Below are 19,808 nucleotides of genomic sequence, written 5' to 3'. Positions count from 1 at the left end.
ATGACCTTTAGCGGCGCTTTTCCTACAAACGCCGCTACTAAGAACAAATGCACTAAAGAACATACCTTTAGTGGCGCTTTCTCCACAAACACCGCTAAACATGTTCATTAGCGGCGCTTTTCTTAAAAATGCCGCTAAAAGTCATGTAAGACACCGACTGCTTCTTTGCTTTTATCGTTCTTTCATGTTTCACATTTGATGTTCCTCATAATTTGTTTCACATTTGATGTTCCTCATAATTTGTAGTTCCAGTGATTTTTCTTCATCGTTTGCCTTTATTTTTTGTTCGTATAGTAATATCAACTGTAGCGCTCCCCATGAAATTAGTTTTATTTATAAGAATTATAAATAATGTGTTGAAATTCAATTTATTAGGACAGTTCAAATAAAACTCAGTTGAAAAATTTTCTACCAATCAAAAACAGCAAACAGTAAATACCAACTTTCTTCCTTTCACTGAAAAACGATGTTCAAAATTGTTACACTGAACTGCAAAATGCAAATCTTATATATCACCGGGATCTTAAGGATTTTTCAATAATTAATCAACAACGAAAATAAGCATTCTACTCTAAACAGGTTCATCGTTGCTACGGTGGAGATTTGATACCTTATTTGGTTTCCCTTCAACATCTGCTTTAGTAGCCGTATCCTGACATAATCAACGAACCCAACATATTAGCATGCAAAATATAAAGAACAAAAAAGTGTTCCATTACTAATCATCCATGGGGTTCCCAGCAGGCACTTTATTTCCACAACCACACAATCGGACATCAAGACTGTCTTGGCCACTGATGTTGCATGCTCCAAGCAACATCTGACCACCTATATCAAGAAAAATATAATCATCAATTTTAGAGGGTAACTCAAAGCTCTTTTAACAATATCTGCTCCAACCTATAGTAAATCAAGATATTTAGGGTTTACCAACTTTATCTACAGCCAAATATTTCAACAAAAAAACATTCTGAAGTTTAAGATTTTTTTAAGTTATCAAAACGATTTACCTTTTCTTCGTCATTATCAAGTGAATCCTTGATAGCATCCACCTTAGAAGCAAGTCTTAGCGAAGTACATCCACCACCGACAATACCTTCCTCAACTGCTGCCTGATAAATAGCCCAAAAACATGCAGTTTTATATGGTATTTCACGAATCATGCAGTTTGGGTATAGTTTACCTATTATAATAATTAATTTGATTTTGTATTTAGTTGAAATAAGTTCACGTCATTGCAATTGCAACAAAATGAACATTGATTCAAACGCCCTTAAACATTTTTTTTCCTTTAATTTAAAGATTTGAAGGATTATGGATAAAAGTAAATATTATGTGAATAAAATCAATTGGTAAGTAGTTGTGAAATGCATACTTGATCTGGTTAACTTAACTTTTAATTTAATTTAATTTTTTTATATTTATAGAATATGATAAAGTTAATCAAATCCAAACCAACCTCCTTTACTTGTTTTATTTCTCATGCTAGGAAGGAGGCAAACCAAAAAAATTTCTGTTTAATGAACTGAATCCACTAATGTTAAGTCAATTAATCGATTAAAGTATGAAATTAATTGCTTAGGTGGATTTTTCAATCTTTTAACCCAACCAACCCGCCCTACTAGTTTAAACTTTAAAGAACAGAATTTGGAAAATACCTGATAAAGGGCGCAGGAAAGAATACCAGTTGAAGTCTAACCATTTTAGCTCATCAAATCTAATAAGGCTTCATTACTGCGTCAATAAATTCAGAACCAGTTTCGGAAATTTCACATCAACCACGGCTCAAACCAAAATCAGTTTATCTCATGGCAGAACAATTAATAAAAAGACACTTAAAAAAAAATCGTCAATTGACTTAAATTATCTAGCAAAAGTCAACTCAAGAAAGGAAAGAAGAGTAAAAATGGCCTAAACCCTAAACCCCAATATAATGGAACGAAAACGGCAGTTCCTATACAATCTGCTTTACAGGTAAAATTTTGCTGTCAAGATGACATTGTAGCAATAAATGATTTCATTAGGATAAATATCAAAATTAAATATAAATTTTAATTTAATGTGTATTGTCATACATGAAATTTAATTTTGTATAATTTTATACATAAAATTTAAATTTAATTCAATTTTCACAAATCACTAACAATATTATCAAACTAGCACTATTTTACATTGATATATTGCATACATAGACAATTATATTAATCCAATATGAAAATAAATGTATGTATTCATTTCTTTAAATATGTACAATTGAATCAAAATCAAATTTTTATGTATAGATATGAACCACACACTTTATATATAAAATTGATATACATGAACTGCACATTGAACCAAAGTTAATATATAAACTTGATGTTTATCCGATAATATTATCCATCTTGAAATTATGCAAATTTTGGGTAATTTTTGTTTCTTCTGTAAACTATATTCGTTTGGTTATGTGTAAAAAGTCTAATGCAAAGGATTTGAGTAAATGTCAAACATATTTGAGAAAATGAAAAATTCGAATAACATAATTCAGATAAAGAAGTTGTCTAAGATTCAGCACCACAGTACGTACATGATTTTGAGTTAACCAAGTCTGAAATGACTGTTTCTGCTGCCTAATTTCTCAACAGCCCTGTTGCCACCATCTTCAAAACTCTTGCTAACCACCAATTAATCTCGATGACTTTAAAGCCAAATCCTACCACAGAAAAACCTTTTCCATAGCCTCCCTTATAAAGAAACATAATAGCATACACGTAGGAACATAATAGCATACACGTAGGAAGTCAAAAAGTTGTCAAAAATCAGTCCATAAAGCTAGGCACATGAATCATTGTTCTCAATCTTCCTTTCTAGTGGACCAAGTACCCTCTTTTAAATGCAGACAATCAACAAGACAAGGTCGGCTCAGTGGCTAAAGGCTATCCTAAGTTTCGAGCTAGCCTCCTTGCTCTGTCAATTTGTAAAGATGAAATTTCTGTAGTGAAACACTTATATTCTTCATTTAAACAACTTTTAGTTACAAGCATATTAAGAATTCATTAACCCAAACTCTTAATGAATGCTTGATGAACATGGCATGAATAGAACTTTTAAAAAACCAGAGAGAAGAAAGAAAACAATTCATTATGCACATAATCCTGAATAACAGCTGCCAAAATTTTATTTAAAAGAAAATCCTCACCTCCTTCATGATTTCCTGGCAAGCTGCTGATTGCTTTTCATCCTTACATAGAGCCAATGCCCTTTGAACATAACTCTTTAATGATTTTGGGAACACACCAGCCTGAAAGCAATAAAGCAGCCATCAATTGTTGTTCAAAAATCTGAAATATGTAAACCATGATAAGTCTTTTCTTTTTTCAGAGGGACGCAGGGGGCAGTTGAGGGCGCTTGTAACTAAACTATACAATCTAAATCTAAGAGAGTAAAGGACTTAAGAACAATTTCCAAGAGTGACTTATGTCTAAATCATCATCTGCCACATTACAAGGAGGCATTTTAATTCAGCCCTGCATAATCAAGCAAGTTTAGCCATATCTGGTATTAGGAGCCAAATATAAAAAGGAAGATTTGCCTCTCAAATGAATAACAGGACTACCACAAAATAGGATTGAGAATAAACCACAAAATAGGACTACCACAAAATAGGATTAACAATAAACCACAAATTAGAAGTAAAACGGATCCGTTTTACCAAATAGAATCTTTAAGATTGTAGTTCGGATTCTTAAAAATACACTTAAAAGTGATAAAACTGTAAAAACTTATAAATTTCTCAAGAGAATAAACCACAAATTAGAAGTAAAACGGATCCGTTTTACCAAATACAATCTTTAATATTGTAGTTCAGATTCTTAAAAATACACTTAAAAATGATAAAACTGTAAAACTTACAAAATTTCTCAAGAGAATAAATTATTCTTTGTATTACAATTCAATTATACATCATGGCTGTTGTTTAGGGAAACAACAGGACTACCACAAAATAGGATTAACATACTAACATGGTTGAGTAGATCCAAACCATCATACTAACATGGTTCTTTTTACTTCTAATCAGTTTCAAAAGCTCTTTCCCAAACTCTCACCGTAAGGTTAACTTCCATCAATAATATTACAAGCATGAAATAAGTATTTACTCGTTTGGTGAATTTTATCCTATATTACTCTCTCAGCAAAACAATGAAGTTCTTCAAAGATACAAACTAAATGATCCTTACAACTGCAATTTTAAAGGTAAAAGACAAAGAGTAAGCAGCAAAGTCGAAACTAACCTCTTGTGCCATTATTCTTTGAAGTTATAAATGGCTTGAAGCCGTTTGGGCAAATTCTCCCACGGGCATTCTTCCCTAACCGCTTTCAAAAACAACTGTTCCTCCACCGTTATCGGAATGTGCTATAAATCATTGGCAAAACAATATCGATCCATAAATTGAACCTGGAAGAAATATAATAAGGAGTTTTGATTGCAGTGGCGATGGCAGATCGAGCTACGATTTTGAATTTTTTTTTATAAATCGCGGGTCAAACAGAACCCCTAAAAATCTTTGACTGGGTGAAGCCATCGTGAAAACATAATAAAAGAAATGGAGAGCAGTGGAAGGGAACAAAGTTGTAATCGCGAGAGGGTTAGAGGGGGAACAAAGTTGTAATCAAAACGACACCGTTTTAACAAAAGCAAAAATATATTTGCGGCATTTATGGAAAAAACGCTGCTATTGCTTTACATTTAGTTATGTTTATGAAAAAACGCCGCTATTACTTTACCTTTAGCGGCGTTTATGAGAAAAACGCTGCTATTTCTTTATCTTTTGCTGTGTTTATGAGAAAAACGTTGCTATTGCTATACCTTTTGCGGCGTTTATGCAAAAACACTGCTAATGTTTTACCTTTTGCGGCGTTTTCGATCCAACCACCACTAAAAACGCCGCTAAAAACCTGTTTTGTTGTAGTGACTTCTTATGAATGTTTTTTTTATGTTGTGCCTTTAAATATCTTTCCCTTATTTTAGGTTTTTCACCCACGTTAAAGTTGATTTTCATCGTTGTTGAATTCGTAAGCTAGAGAACTTTCCAAATCTATTTTTCCAAATCTATTTTTAACCTTAAAATCAATTTTCTAAATTTTATTATGGCTCTAATGAAGGAAGCACATCACATAGTGGAAGTAATCGTTAATATGGTAGTTTTTAATACTTTTCAACTTAAGTCATACATATATGCATTGTTCATATTTTATTTTGATATATATATAGTGAAATTAGGAAATTGAGATTGATAAATATTTTTATTCTTGTACTAGGTTGAGGAAACAAACCTTTGGATTTGGAGTGATGTAAGCTATCTGAAGCCAAGTGAAGAGGACAATTGTCTTAGGGCCCATAAAAAATTAGCGAGGTTTTCTATCTAAAACAATTGAACGTCTGGTATAAATGACTACTCGTGTTTCTAGTTATAGTTGGGGGTATGTGGTTTTGGCATTCTTATACCAGGCTCTTAAAAATGCATCCGCTAAGGATAAAAAACAATTGAATTGTTGTTGCATCCTCCTTCAAGTATGGGCCAGGATGTGAATACCATTTATAGTGCAGATCCCCTCTCACCAAGTCTCTTTCTATTGGTGAGGAGGTAAAAAGATATTTATATACAACGTTTAGAAAACATTTTAGGATACATTTTTTTATAATATATCTTATATATTTTAAATATATTTGTAGATTTAGGGTGAATTTGGATCACATCATGTATTATCAGGATTATACGGATCCAAATTGATAGTGATAGATATGTTGCTCAAGAGATTAGTTTATTCAGCTGTTGTAAAGGGCTAAGGTTTCAATGGTTATAATCTTTTATTGTTTTATTAACTTGCAATTATTAAATGCAGTTTCAATGGAAACTACATAGGGTAGAGGACATTCAAGCAATGCGACCTATAACTGTGACAAATTAGGTGTAGACATTTGGTAGGGCTTACACAGTTGTTACATGTTCCAACATCATCAAATGGTAGGATAGTGATCAGGCATTGCCCTAGCTCAGCATGTGGCAACCAATTTTGAAAGAGTTGAAGGATTTGAGTACTAATCAATGTGGTGACAAGTGGGGTCGACTGGGTATAAATTTGGCTGATAAATATCGAGATTGGATTAGCGAGTGATAGAGACATCATGAATTTCATTAGACAATTAATCCAAGATTATCGGTTTGAAACAAATCCCTAATACATGATTTGGTTTAGGGAAAATGGATTATTGTTCTTTATCTGAAGGCAAGCATGTGCGAAATTTGTTGAGCAGCCCATCCCCAAACGGTCCTATCCAAACCTTGACATTAAGAGAAGTTTTTCTTGCCGATCACGACCTTGTTAAGCCGGTAAAGGTTAGGCTATTTTCGACACCTATTGGCCCACCTATTTGTAACCCTAAATCTCTTTAGGTCATCCCTTACCTTGATTTGAATCCTCTGTACCGCCTTACTCAGGGGCCATCCTTATACTATGATATGAGCATCAAGGCCCAAGCTCAGGCTTATGGAGCTGATGAGCTTAACTTCCCTCAATGTCAAATTACTCATTCTAAATCCAAACAACTTAGGGCGAGATTAAACATGTTAGTCCAAGAATTTGTGACAAGAGAACTTCGAAACTAACAAGAGCTTAAGATATGTCAAGATTTTGATTTGGCATTTCAAAAAGCCCAAAACACATACCTTGGAGTTGGACTTGTTTAGATTTCCTTAACAAGCTTGAATGATTCACTTTGAGAGATAAATGGCCCATACGCACAATCCCTTGAAGATGAAGACTAGCCCATTTGAAACTCATTTGGATAATTTAAAAACTTATTTGTTTTATTTTTAGCCTAATTTATCAGTGGCCCAATTAGGAAATTTATGTTTAAGACCAAGTTAATTTGTTTGCTTGCGAATTCGGTCCATGCACGATTTCCGTAAAGTTGGCTAAATTGACTTGGTTTTCATTAGTCTTTTCTTTCCTACTTTAAGTTTCTTAGCTAGAAAGAGTTACCTGTAACACTCCACACGCAATCCGATCGTTACATTTGAATGTGAGATGTCATATTACGTTGCTGAAGCAACTCAGGCAATCTCATTACATAATCACAAATTTTAGTTCATAATTATCATTCAATTCAATTTAACCACCAATCATATTTACAAATATACATTCACGAAGTTTAATATTCAAATTCATCATTTTACGGAGTTATACAATGTCAAATTTAGGGTTAGTGATAAGTGTCAAAAGTAACATATTTTAATCCCATTCTTAATGCATTTTTGGATGATTAACCGATGCAAAATGGTGAATTTTATGCTCCTAATCCTTTAAATTCAAGTTTCTATACTTAGGAGAGCATTTGGGAGCAAAACGAGCAAAAGCGGAGCAAAAATCGAACAATTGGAGTATATTTCAGGAGCCACACGTGTTGGGCCTTCCCATACGAGCTGGACATACGACCGTGTGAGCCACATGGGCTGCCACAAGGTCATGTGCCAGATTGTGTTGATTTCATGAACTGTATTCTGGACACATAGAAAAAATGAAATTTTTAGGTTTTTCGGGCATTTTAATACCTATAAATACCCAGTATAAGAAGAGGAAAGGGGGACGTCAGAGAATATTGAAAAAAAAGACAACTTGGAAAATGCCATTGAAGCCGACTCTAAAGCAGATTTCCATCAAGATTGAATATCTCATTTTGATTTCTTTGAAGTTTATTATGAGTTTTTCTATTTCTTGTGGTTATACTTTTTTGAGATATTTTTATTCGCGATTATGAACTAATTTCCTAAATACCTAGGTAGGGGTGAGCATTCAATCGAATCGAATCGAAAATTTTCGAGTTAATCGAGTTTTCGAATATCATTTTATCATCCTAACTTTATTTTAAGTTTTCTCGAATCGAGTCGTATGAGATGGAATTCGAATCGAATCGAATCGAATATATTTGTTCGAGTTAAATTTTAAAAAATAATTTTGGGTCCTTGTAACCATTGTCACCCATCGTAATAAAATTTTTCCACCTTAATCAATTTTTTTATTAACTTTCATCACTTCATAATTTATTTATTAATTTTTTATATCTTGGTTAGCTTCTTTGTTTGCTTAGTTGTTTCAATTATCTTGATTTTTATCACTATGTATTTTAGAATTAAAAATATATTAAATGTAAAAATATGATTTTTAATAAAAGTTATTTTAAAAATAAAATGTGAAATTGATACCAATATAAAATTTTAACACGAATATTTTATGGCATAATTAATAATTCAATTTTAATATAAATATTCAATATGACTAAACAATTCAATAATATAAATAATATAAAATATGAAATTTAATTTAATAATATAAATAGTAGATATAAATAAAATTATTACTATTTATGTTTAGTGATTTTTTTTGGATAATTTTGATTTTTAATTTGAGAGTAAATGGTGAGAAGTAAAAGTTTAGGGGAAAAATAAAAAGTTTTGAGGAATAAAAGTTTGAGGGAAAGTAAATAGGGGGAGTAAAATTTTGGAGGGAAAATATTAAAAAAAATTGGAGGGGGGAGGGTTTGGGATAGATGGGAGGTGGGATGGGAAGGGAATAAAAGTTTTAAGGGAAAAGTGGGAGGGAGTAAAATTTTTGGGGGAAAATAAAAGGTTTTGAGGGTTTTTGGGAGTAAAATTTTGAGAAAAAATAAATGGGAGAGTAAAATTGTGGTGGGAAATGGATTTTGGGTAGATTGGGGGGTTGGGAGGGGAGGGGAGTAAAAGTTTTGGAGGGAAAGTGGGAATAAATAAAAGTTTCGAGGGAAAAGTAAAAAGGTTTGGGAGTTTGGGGTAAAAATGTAAAATATTATAGTTTAATATTCGAATTATTCGAGTTATTCAAGTTATTCGAATTCGAAAACTCAACTCGATTCGAACTCGAAATTCGAAAAAAAAATTCGAGTTGATTTGAATAACTCGATTAACTCGATTTGTTTAACTCGAAATTCGAATTTTTTTCGATTTTTTCGAGTCGAATCGAGTTTTGCTCACCCCTATACCTAGGGGAGATGAACCCTATGATGAATTCTGTCTTTTGATTTCCGTTTTACGCAATAAATACTTGAATCTTGTTCTTAGTTATGTGTGCTTAATTCTTGATTTAATATTTTCGGATTAGATTCATGTTTGATGTGCTTAATTCAGACGAGGAATAGACTTTGTTTAAGAGTAGGTCTAGCATAATTGAGTGAAGTTGCATGCAATCCTAGAAATAGGACGACATAAATCTACCAGATTAAAGTCAAATCTAATAGGGGAATCCATAGATCGAGTTAATACGATAATAGGGGTTTTAACTAGAAAGAAATTTCAATTAATTAACCTAGAGTCAGTTGCTCTTAGTCTTGAAGAGAGATGTTAGCATAATTTAGAGATTTCTACGGATCAAGATATTAAGTGAATAAATTGTTTAATTCATATTGATAATGACAGATGCAGTCTAGGTGAATTCTTTCCTGGGTATTGTTTCGCTTCTTGGTTATTATTCGATTATTTTCCTGATTTGTTCTTTGTCGAGTTCTTAGTTAATTGATTTAGTTAATTTTTGTTTAATTCAATCACTTCGATTTGTCGGTTAGATAATAGAAAGACAGTAATTACTAGTATTTTTAGCCCTTGTGGGAACGATATCTTTACTCACCATAGTTATATTATTTATCGATAGGTGCACTTGCTTTCGTTGTATTTCTAGTTGGTTTCGTGGATATCAGTTAGGACTCGATGCCAAACTCAATTGTCAAATTTCAGTATTGTGTCTTGAGACAAGGAACTTCATGTTTCGAGTTGTCTTGAGATAGGCCTTATTTTATTTTTATAAATTCTAGCCTCAATGCCAACATGTCTTGAGACACTAAGTCTCGAGATAGGCATCCCATATTTTCCTATTTGCGCTTCGATGTTTAGATGTTTGGATGTTTGTTTCTTGTCTTAAGACCTAGAGTAAGGAAACACTTATTTAGGTACGTTGTTTCCTTGTTTTGAGACAAAGGCCTATTGTCTTGAGGCTTTGACAAGATTGTCTCAAGGCTTCATGCCCATGAATGCACAATAAGGTGACATTTGATCTAGCGATCTCGAGACAAGTTCTTCCCATCTTAAGACTTAATGGTCAAATGGCCAAAATAACACACTTTCAAATATCCCTATCCTTATTAAAATGAACCAAAACTTACCTTAAACATACCTCAACCATATCATACTTTCAAACACATCATTTCTAAACTAACTAACTTGCACATTCAATCTCACATAATCAATCATAATTAGCTAATTATCCAAAAGTAAAATTCAACCATAAAATTACTATAAGCCAAACTACCAAAAATACCAAAACCTTACTAAGTAGCAAGAGCACCAACCTAGGTACATGTCATATGATTTAAAACACTTATATACATATAAAATAGGTAGCTAGTTGATTTCCGAGCTTAGCTTTCGAGTTGGATACTTTTTAACCTTGAATCTACTACGATTCTTGCCCGAGACCTGTACACAGAAACAAACATAATCGTACGTTGAGTAATGTATATGCAGTGATGCTAACATAATTCGAGAAACAAGGTATAAATAAAATAAGAATGTAATCTAATTATAATTTCAATATTAAGTAAATTTTATCAATAGGATGCCAAGAATTATCATTATCAAACCAAGTATCAACAATTAAATTTAAAACAGAATAGCATTAATATCTCAATCTCATTTCGTAATGTACATGGCAATTTCAAGTTTACATTCATGTCTCATTTATGTTATCATACAATTATTCTTTTCAAGCTTAATGTAAGACCCCATTCCAGACCTGATCACCAGATCCGAGTGTGTGATGTCACATTACATTGCCAAAGAAACTCAAGCTATTATAACTCAAATAAATTCAATTCAATCTTCAAAATAATTCATATGCATGCATTTATATACTCATTGATTTCACTTCATCAATTTAAGGGTTTATGTGGGTGAATTTCAGAGTTAGGACTCGAATCTGAACTCAAATATCAATTTTCAAATTTATGTCTAAAGATAGGGGTCTCCATGTCTTAAGATAGGTCACAAATAGTTTTGGGATTTTTAGCTTCGAATTTAACATGCCTCGAGACACTATATGTTGTGTCTCGAAGAAAGGTCTTTTATGCCTCGAGACTAGGTATGGAGACCAACCTCCTTTGTTTTCCTATTTTTTCTTTTATGTTTGAATGTCTTGAGATAGAAGTCTTAAGACTTGGAGCAGGGAAACATCTATTTAGATTTGATGTTCTTTTGTCTCGAGACGAAGACCACTTGTCTTGAGACCTAGGAACAATTGTCTTGAGACTATAAACTTGAATGCAAAATTTAAATGAAATTTATTCTAGAGGTCTCGAGACATGTTCTTTCTGTCTCGAGACTCAGTGACCAAATGGTTAAAATTTTGCACCTTTAAGTGTTGAAAGCCTCACCCAAATGAACCTAAACATACCTAAAATGTACCACAAAGCATATTCATCCAATTAATCTATCTAAACATGTTCAAACATTTCCAAATCATAACCTCCAATACAACATTACTAAACCAACCTATTTACACATTCAAACTCACATAATAAAGCTTAATCAATTAGTAATCAAAAGATAAAATTTGACCATTATAACGTTATAAGTTACCTACCAAAAGTGTCAAAACTAACTTAGGCTTCAAGCCAACTAACCTAACATGCCTTATGACTTCAAAACATAAATATACATAAAAAAAAATAGGATTGTGATGGCTTATGAGCTGAGCTTGAGAATTGGATGCTTGACCATAAAATTTCTTTAGCTTTATCCGATACCTACGCATGGAAACAAATAAATCCGTACGCTGAGTAAAGTATACTCAGTGGTGCTAACATAATTCGAATTCAAATTTGATCGCAAGTAAAACATATAAAAAACTAACTACCCAACATATCATATTAATCAATTACTAAATTAATATCAATTTCACTAGCCTGTATATACCTTAGAACCAAATGTACCTTTATTATTCAATCGTATTCATTTTATTTAGATGCTCGTTTACATAATAAGATTCTCGATGCACCCTTAGTGTATTTGCATCTACCTAATCATACCCAAATCATACATCATACTAGCATTAATGTCTTATTTCAATTTCATGTGTTCAACTTACTATTTTTACATTTTAATCCCTATTAACCTAATTGGATACAAGAACGGATACATAGATCAATCCACCATCAATATGCACCGAAGTGCTAGTTTGGGCATAAATGCATTGATCCCACCAACCACACCAAAATACGCTCGTACCCCCAGGGTATTTGAGCTAGTGATACATTCTCGACACTCAGGGTATTAAAGAACTATCAAAATTTGTATGCGCATAACGTTGACTCTCCCACCTATCAAAACGGATCCTATGGCATGCCAACTATACCCGTGACTCTATTCAACAATGTTAATAGGGAAAAATCCATAATTAATAATCACATAACATTAAACGAGCATAAACATATACAATTCACACACCAATTATTACAATCACATAATTAGGAATATACGTACCTTTCAAATAAAACCATATAGATAGTTTTCTATTTTCGATCATTTAACAATTCAAGCATATACATTTAATTATTTAAAAAACTTGAATCATGAGAGCACAAACTAGAATATATTTTCATCGATAGCTTTGGATTTCCCTTTGCCTCGGGGTGATCTTGCATCGTCTTTAGTTACGAGATTAAATCCGAATACAAAAAATTCATTAATCACACAATTCAAACACAAATCAACACATTATATACTTGAGCATTTTATTTGATTTAGTCCCTAAATCCTTTAATATTTGTAACATTCGTTTCTCACAATTTACACGATCAAGTTTAAATTTGACTTAATAAATATAGTACAAGAACCTCCAAATTTGATTATTCACTAACAAACCCTAAATTTTTCACCTTTTTCAATTAGATCCTTAATGCTATATAATCCAATTATCAAATCTAAGCTTAATTCAATCTTATTTAAATACTTTTCACGTAAATTCCAACACACCCTATTATAATTTCATTCGCTATCTACATGCATAAATCTTAAGCTACTTACTTTAAGGGTTTTAAAATTTGTTAACCATGAATCCCTAATTAAATCTTATTAATTCTCAAATTTATTACATGAGCCTTCACTAATTAGCATCATTCATTAAAAATTCAACTAGAATTTGAAAGAAAGATTACCAAATTAACTATGGAAAGCCATGGCTTTGAATATTCTATGGAGAAGAATGAGAGAGATGAAGACAATTTTGTAATTTTGTAATTAGCTACTTTAATCAACTTAATTAAATTATTAATAAAATGCTTACTAATCTTAACATTAATTAGTGGAAGATGATGACATCATTTATTAAAGTTTAATTGGTTTAATCACTATTATAACCTTTGATTAATTTTTATTTAAGGCACTTATCAATTTTAAAATCGATTCCTTTTCACCTTAATCACTAATCAATTTAGTCCATGTGCTATTTTATTAACTGGTTTAACTTTATACTAATTAATAACTCCTTCAATTTTTATCGACACATAATTATTTATTTTAATTTTGGTTAACTCAATTTAATAAATTCAGTCCTTAAACCAAATTTTCCGACAACGCTAGAATCTGATCATTACACTTAATTTGTTCAAGTAATTTGGATAATATATGTTTATGTTAGCCAATTAGCTTACATATTACAATTTTCATCAAATGGCTATAAACTCGATGCTCATATCGTGCCCCTCCAATACACCATTTATCTCTCCAACACACCAAAACACCTAAGTGCCAAACTCGATATAACATCCCTCCAAAATACCGTGTCAACTAAATGTTAGGCCCTAAGGCATGATTCATTTTCAATTTGTATATGTGTATATATCATACATGAATCTCATTACATTATTGAACTTGAAAAATATATCATATTCTAACATTTACGTTATTTAAAATTTTCTGAAAATCACATTTCAATCATAGTTCTCATACTCAATAACGTACCAATAGTCCACACATGGTCATCAAGAATATATCATTGTTTTCTTTCGTGTTTAACACTATCAATTCCATCAAACTAAGATATTTCATCTCAACCAACATATTTAAAACAACTATTAACACATCAAACATTTCCAAGTTATTAAACATAATATTTCATTTTATGTTATTAATAATCTTGACATAAAGCTTAATTACTTAATAAATCGTGTAAAGAAAATGGATTAGATAGTAGAAACTGGAATATTGCTAACCATTAACGGCTTTAGCTTTTCCTTTGTTTCTCGACATACCGATGTTGTCTTTAGCTACGTACGATAAATCCGAATACAAATAATTTAGTTCCACACCTCAACCATTGAAACATATCGTTTAAAAATGAAATTCAATTTAGTCCCTCAAGATCCAAAAATCTAAAAGAATCATATCTCACAATTTACCCTATCGAATCTAATTCCGACGACATAAATATAATACAAGAACCTCATATTACTAATATTTGCTATTAAGCCTTAAAGTTTTTATTCTTACAATTAGATCCCTAACAACATACAATCAATCACATAATCTAAACTTAATTCACCACTTCTTATTATAATCTCAAGATGTGCTTACATAAGGTAACTTAATATTCAATATTTCTTGAGTTTCAACTCCAATTCTACTAAAAACTCTCAACTACCTTAATTAAATTCTTAATAATATTAAGATTCAAGTGTTGGGTCATACTTATATACTAACATATATTAAGAATCCATGAAAAAATTAAAGGAAAATTCCCCCTCACCTTGTGAATTATGCACGGCAACGAAATAAGAAAACTCAAGGAATTTCTTTCTCTCCTTTGCTAGTTCAGCTAAGGAAAATGAATATAGGAATTATGGCTTTCTAATTCTCTCTCCCACTAATATATGAATAGAGAAAGGATTGTATGAAATAGGGATATTATCTCTTTCTAATAGTTTAATGCCACACCAGTAATTTCATCCTAAATTTCAGGAGTTTTATTTAGATTTGATTTTTTTAGGACAAAAATCCTGAAATTCAGGATGAAAATGTTGATATGGCATTAAACTATTATGGATATTATCCCTTTCCAATAGTTTAATGCCACCTCAACAATTTCATCCTAAATTTCAAGATTTTTATTTAGATTTAATTTTATTCAGGAAGAAAATCCTGAAATTCAGGATGAAAATGTTGATATGGCATTAAACTATTGGAAAAGGGATAGAGATAATGTGGTGTCACTGTTTCATACAATCCTTTCCCAGATATAGAAAGAATTGTCTGAAACAAGGATGTCTTGTCATCTTGTATCCCTTTCCAATCATTTAATGACATTTTAGCAATACTTTCCTTGCCTGATACATAATTTTGGTAATTTTTTTAACCTGAATTCGAAACCTTGAACCCTAAACCCCAAACTCAAACCCAAACCATGAATCATAAACCTTAAACCCCTACAACCCACACTCAAAACCCTAAACTTGGCATTTTGGTTTAGGGTTTAAGGTTTAGGGTTTTGAGTTTAAAATTTAACATTTCGAGTTTAGGATTCAAGGTTTGGGGTTCGAGTTTGGGTTTGGGTTTAAGGTTCAAGTTTCGGGTTAAAAAATTACCAAAATTATGTATCAATGACATACTGAAATGTCATTAAATGATTGGAAAGGGGTACATGATGACGTGGCGTCCCTGTCTTATACAATCGTTTCTAGTCAAGAGAAAGGATTGTATGAAGTAGGGACGCCATATCATCATGTATCCCTTTCCAATCATTTAATGACATTTCAGCATCTCATTGATACATAATTTTGGTAATTTTTTTAACCCGAACTCGAACCTTGAACTCCAAACTCAAGCCCAAACATTGAATCATGAATCCTAAACCTCAAACCCCTAAACACTAAACTATAAATCCTAACTTGGCCTTTTGATTTAGGGTTCAAGGTTTAAGAATCAGGGTTTGGGTTCAAGTTTAAGGTTTTGAGTTTAAGATTCAAGGTTTGTGTTTAAGGTTCAACTTTTAAGGTTCGAGTTTAAGATTCAGGGTTTAGGTTAAAAAATTGCTAAAATTATACATCAATGACATGAAAAATATTACTAAAATATCATTAAATAATTGAAAATGGATATAAGATGGCATGACATCCCTATTTTTACAATCCTTTATCTTGAATTTATAATTAAAATGGATGATAATAGAAAATAAAATAAAATAACGACTATCATGGAATGAAGTAGTGATTTCTTTGACATAAATGCAGAACCAAAACTAAAATAATTGAATAAAAGTTAAATTATCTCGTTCTGACAACATGGTGAAAGAAAAGGCTTATGTAAAAAATATAGTGATAGAAAATTTACTAGTTTTCTCATCTTTTGGGGTTTGATCTTTGCTCTCTCAATATATTCTTAGTTATTTATTTAAAGTATTTATTCAAGTAAATTGATGCTGAATGGCATTAACCCCATTAGCAGCTTTAGGTTTTTTTCTTGGTTCCATTTGAGAAATAAAATGCAAAGAAAAATAAAATAGACATCATTCTTATTTGACTAGTATTACTGTACATTATCTGTAACAAAGTGTTAAATTACTATATATACATACGGTCTTTCAAAAGTCCGGGAAAAAAAAAAGGCCTCGAGGATTCTTTTAGGATCCAAAATTAAGGAAGCAGAAACATGGCGGATGATTTTTGATAATTTGACGTGGAACCCAATTGCTACCCTCTGCTTCTAATTAATTTCAGGCATTTTAATGAACGAACGAAGGTCCTGAAACAACAATTTTTTTCCCATCATTTTCTATCTAACCAAACAGGAGGAAAGTATCTCAGACGAGAAAGGTCGGGAAAAGGAAAAAAAAATTACCTCCAGGGAACATCTTCAGCAATCAACCAGTCACCTTCTTTGTCCTGATAAGTCAGTTTAAAGCTCCTCCGGTTCTCATCAACTGATCCAAAGATGAAGGGAAAGTGGGAAACTAACAGTTCAATTCATGAATTTGAATCCAACTTAATGTTGAAATTAGAATTATGTTTAAGCAAGAATTTTCCATTTTAGGTTCTTACAGATATCAAACATTGTCATGAGTGTGGTTGTAAGCGTTTCAAAGGATTGATGGATGCTGATGTCAATTTTCCTGGCAATTACAACGCCTTCCATCTTTACCTTCACGTACGTGGACTTTGAAGCCCTACCCCCGCAGTACCCATTCTCCGCCGCTGTCATGTGGTTGTGAACTTGGCAGCGTAGCTTCTTCCTCCTCCAGGTTTCCACCGGCGGCCACCCCACTAGACCCTTTTCATAGTTCCTGTAAAAAAAAAAGATTTTAAACTCCATAAATGAACGAAAAATTCCCAAACAACAATACACAAGTTTTTGCGAAGGGAATCACTTGAAACTGGCAGCGGAAAACTCGTCTTCGAGATATCCATGATCAAAGCCACGTTTTTTTCTGTTAACATTAATGTCTTCATATAGACCCAGTTTTAGCAAAGGCCGGCTCCAAGTGTCGGAACCTGGAAGAGCGAGTCCCAGTTGGAGTTCCATGCACATTAACACAACTACAAAACAAAGATAGCCCTTTAAGTACAATAGAATAGAATTCTTAAAAACAAGCAAAGTGCAATTGCTATTATATATATATATATATATGCTACGGCGTGAGAGAATCAAAACGAAGACAACAAAAGAAAGAAGGAAATCTGGGTTACTTGGTATCAAGTTGGGATATTAATTAACAGAAGATGAAATGGTAGCAGATAGTGATGGGGGAACATTTAGCAGACAGAAGGTAAACATTTAGTGAAGTGGGTCCAAGCTTTGCTTCACTTTTAGCCGACCATTTGTTCCCTTCTGCTGCTTTCCTTTGATTCTTTCCATTGTTTTCTGTGTCTTTGCTAACTACAATGCTAAGCCCTAAGATTTTACGCCCATCAAAACTGGGATTGTTTTTGACGGTGGAGAAGGGGACCAAAGATTTTGCAGGGAATCTATTTATGATTCAGATGTCTATTAACTTGGGAAAATTGGGATTTTCATACACAACAAATTAATCACTTTAGTATGAAAGTAAATATATTAATTAAAAAATTTTGGGTTCAACATCTTTAGTCCTTTTAATTTGCAGTGTATACATATTTTAAACATTCTGGATAGAATTTCATATATAAGATCTACGGAGGCATTCTTTTATATTAGAGTATAGTACACTCTTAAATCGTGCAAAATTTTATATAATAAATTTATAAAAAAAAAAGTTAAATTGACTTTGATTGAAATGGGTGTAATTATTTAATTGAGTTCTCACAACATAAAAGGGATAATATTGAAAAAAATTGCAAATACTTCTAATTATTTAATTAAGTTCACATACCATTAATCGTTCAACTATTAGCGTGTTCTTGTTTGTAATCTCTCAATTATAAAAGTTTTAATTTTCATCACCAACATTATTGAAATTAATTTTTTTCGTCACTCATCGATTAACTTAATAATAGAATTTGATGTGACATTTTTTAGATCTTAGTTGAATGCTTTTTTTTTTCACATGTGGATCCGAAATTGGAAATTTATAAAGGCAAATGTTTCCAAAAAAAACTTTTTGAACAGTTATTTCCTCTCCATATGTAGAACAATCAAGAAGGACTATCTTTGCGATATAATGTCTTTACTTGAGTGAAACAATTCATATTGCACTACGAATTGTTTTAAACTAAAATGTGATCTAGAGTCACACTTAGGAAAGAAAGAAAGAAAGAAAACTTTTGTAGTGATACCTTCACTCACAATTTTATTGGAATAAATTCTCACATTCAACTCCAACCAAAGATCTACTTATAATGCACCAATAGGTGTTGGTGCATGGAATAAAAATAAACTTATGATAAATTAATCGAAGGCTTCAAGGTGCATGTGTAACTATGTCATTTTCTTTAAGGTTCTATTCGCCCCACTTATCTTTTGGTGTGCAAAAGAGTTGTCGTCAAATTAACCTCGATGATACAATAAAGCTCAATGACTATCGATGTTTTGCAATGACAAAAACGATCCACTGAGCATTGAGCAGAGCATAGCAAGTGAATCAATTTTTATAAAAAAATTTCTACAATAATTCTTTATAAAATTGTTTAGGGAGGACCAACTCTTTCGGGGGAAGTTTTCAAAGTGTCATCCTCGGGGACGCAGATCCGATCTCTCAACAACATAAGGTATTGTCCCTCAATGGAGGGTTTTGCCCCCCTCCATGGAGAGTTGTGTATAGTTTATAGAGGGGGGCACTTTAGCTCAAGTGGTACCATATACCCCAACAGGTGACCTAATCCAATAGGTTAGGGGTACGAATCCCACCAAGGGTGGACACTCACATTGCCTCTTGGTGAGTGGTTGTACGTTTACATATGGTCGAGGTGCCTCCCTTCGTGGAGGGAGAAAAACCCTTCCCCGAGGGGCAATACCTTCTATTGTTGATGGCCGAGTCAATATCGTTGAGGAAGACACTTCGAAGACTTCTCCTAGAGGAGTCAATTTCGTCGTCAACAATAAAAAGCTAGCCAAAGTGGTACCATATACCACAAGTGACCTATATTCAATAGGTTAGGGGTTTGAATCCCACCAAGTGTGAGACACTTATGTCGCCTCTTGGTGGGTGGTTGTATGTCCACATATGATTGAAGCACCTCCCTCCGTGAATCATACATGGCTCTCCGCAAAAAGGGCACAAAA

The 19,808-nt window shown here is 32.4% G+C and overlaps 2 protein-coding genes across 6 annotated transcripts; both read right to left on the bottom strand.

Annotated features, from left to right (window-relative positions):
* Nucleotides 1–432: 432 nt before the first annotated feature.
* Nucleotides 433–4,625, bottom strand: LOC128041915 (ruBisCO large subunit-binding protein subunit beta, chloroplastic-like). 5 transcript variants are annotated; one of them, XR_008196996.1, is made up of 6 exons: nt 4,272–4,623; nt 3,179–3,280; nt 2,567–2,946; nt 1,659–1,734; nt 1,011–1,112; nt 433–828 (listed from the first exon to the last, which is right to left on the bottom strand). XR_008196996.1 is itself a non-coding variant. In XM_052632768.1 (2 exons), the coding sequence occupies exons 1-2, from the start codon at nt 1,161–1,163 to the stop codon at nt 679–681; spliced, it is 303 nt and encodes a 100-aa protein (XP_052488728.1). In that variant the 5' UTR covers nt 1,164–1,652; the 3' UTR covers nt 433–678. The 5 variants fall into 5 exon arrangements, 1 of the variants encoding a protein (XP_052488728.1); XR_008196994.1 differs by having other exon boundaries at nt 2,567–2,692; nt 4,272–4,617; XR_008196995.1 differs by having other exon boundaries at nt 2,567–3,280.
* Nucleotides 4,626–16,607: 11,982 nt separating this feature from the next.
* LOC105772604 (auxin-responsive protein IAA20) lies at nt 16,608–17,788 on the bottom strand. Its single transcript, XM_012593981.2, has 4 exons — nt 17,479–17,788; nt 17,153–17,394; nt 16,953–17,034; nt 16,608–16,856 (listed from the first exon to the last, which is right to left on the bottom strand). Exons 1-4 carry the CDS (start codon nt 17,637–17,639, stop codon nt 16,805–16,807), a joined length of 537 nt encoding a protein of 178 aa, XP_012449435.1. The 5' UTR covers nt 17,640–17,788; the 3' UTR covers nt 16,608–16,804.
* Nucleotides 17,789–19,808: the final 2,020 nt, after the last annotated feature.

The sequence above is a fragment of the Gossypium raimondii genome, chromosome 6 (assembly GCF_025698545.1).
Source record: "Gossypium raimondii isolate GPD5lz chromosome 6, ASM2569854v1, whole genome shotgun sequence".
NCBI lineage: Eukaryota > Viridiplantae > Streptophyta > Magnoliopsida > Malvales > Malvaceae > Gossypium > Gossypium raimondii.
This window is presented reverse-complemented; position numbering and strand designations above follow the sequence as displayed.

What these genes read in the sequence shown, in the direction of transcription:
- LOC128041915 (XM_052632768.1), bottom strand. Translation starts at nt 1,163, where the DNA reads ATGATTCGTGAAATACCATATAAAACTGCATGTTTTTGGGCTATTTAT. An exon ending in TTGATAATGACGAAGAAAAG is followed by an intron (nt 829 to 1,010) that starts GTAAATCGTTTT and finishes TTCTTGATATAG; the next exon opens with GTGGTCAGATGTTGCTTGGA.
- LOC105772604 (XM_012593981.2), bottom strand. Translation starts at nt 17,639, where the DNA reads ATGTGCATGGAACTCCAACTGGGACTCGCTCTTCCAGGTTCCGACACT. An exon ending in TTTTCCGCTGCCAGTTTCAA is followed by an intron (nt 17,395 to 17,478) that starts GTGATTCCCTTC and finishes TTTTTTTTACAG; the next exon opens with GAACTATGAAAAGGGTCTAG. An exon ending in CATGACAATGTTTGATATCT is followed by an intron (nt 17,035 to 17,152) that starts GTAAGAACCTAA and finishes TCTTTGGATCAG; the next exon opens with TTGATGAGAACCGGAGGAGC.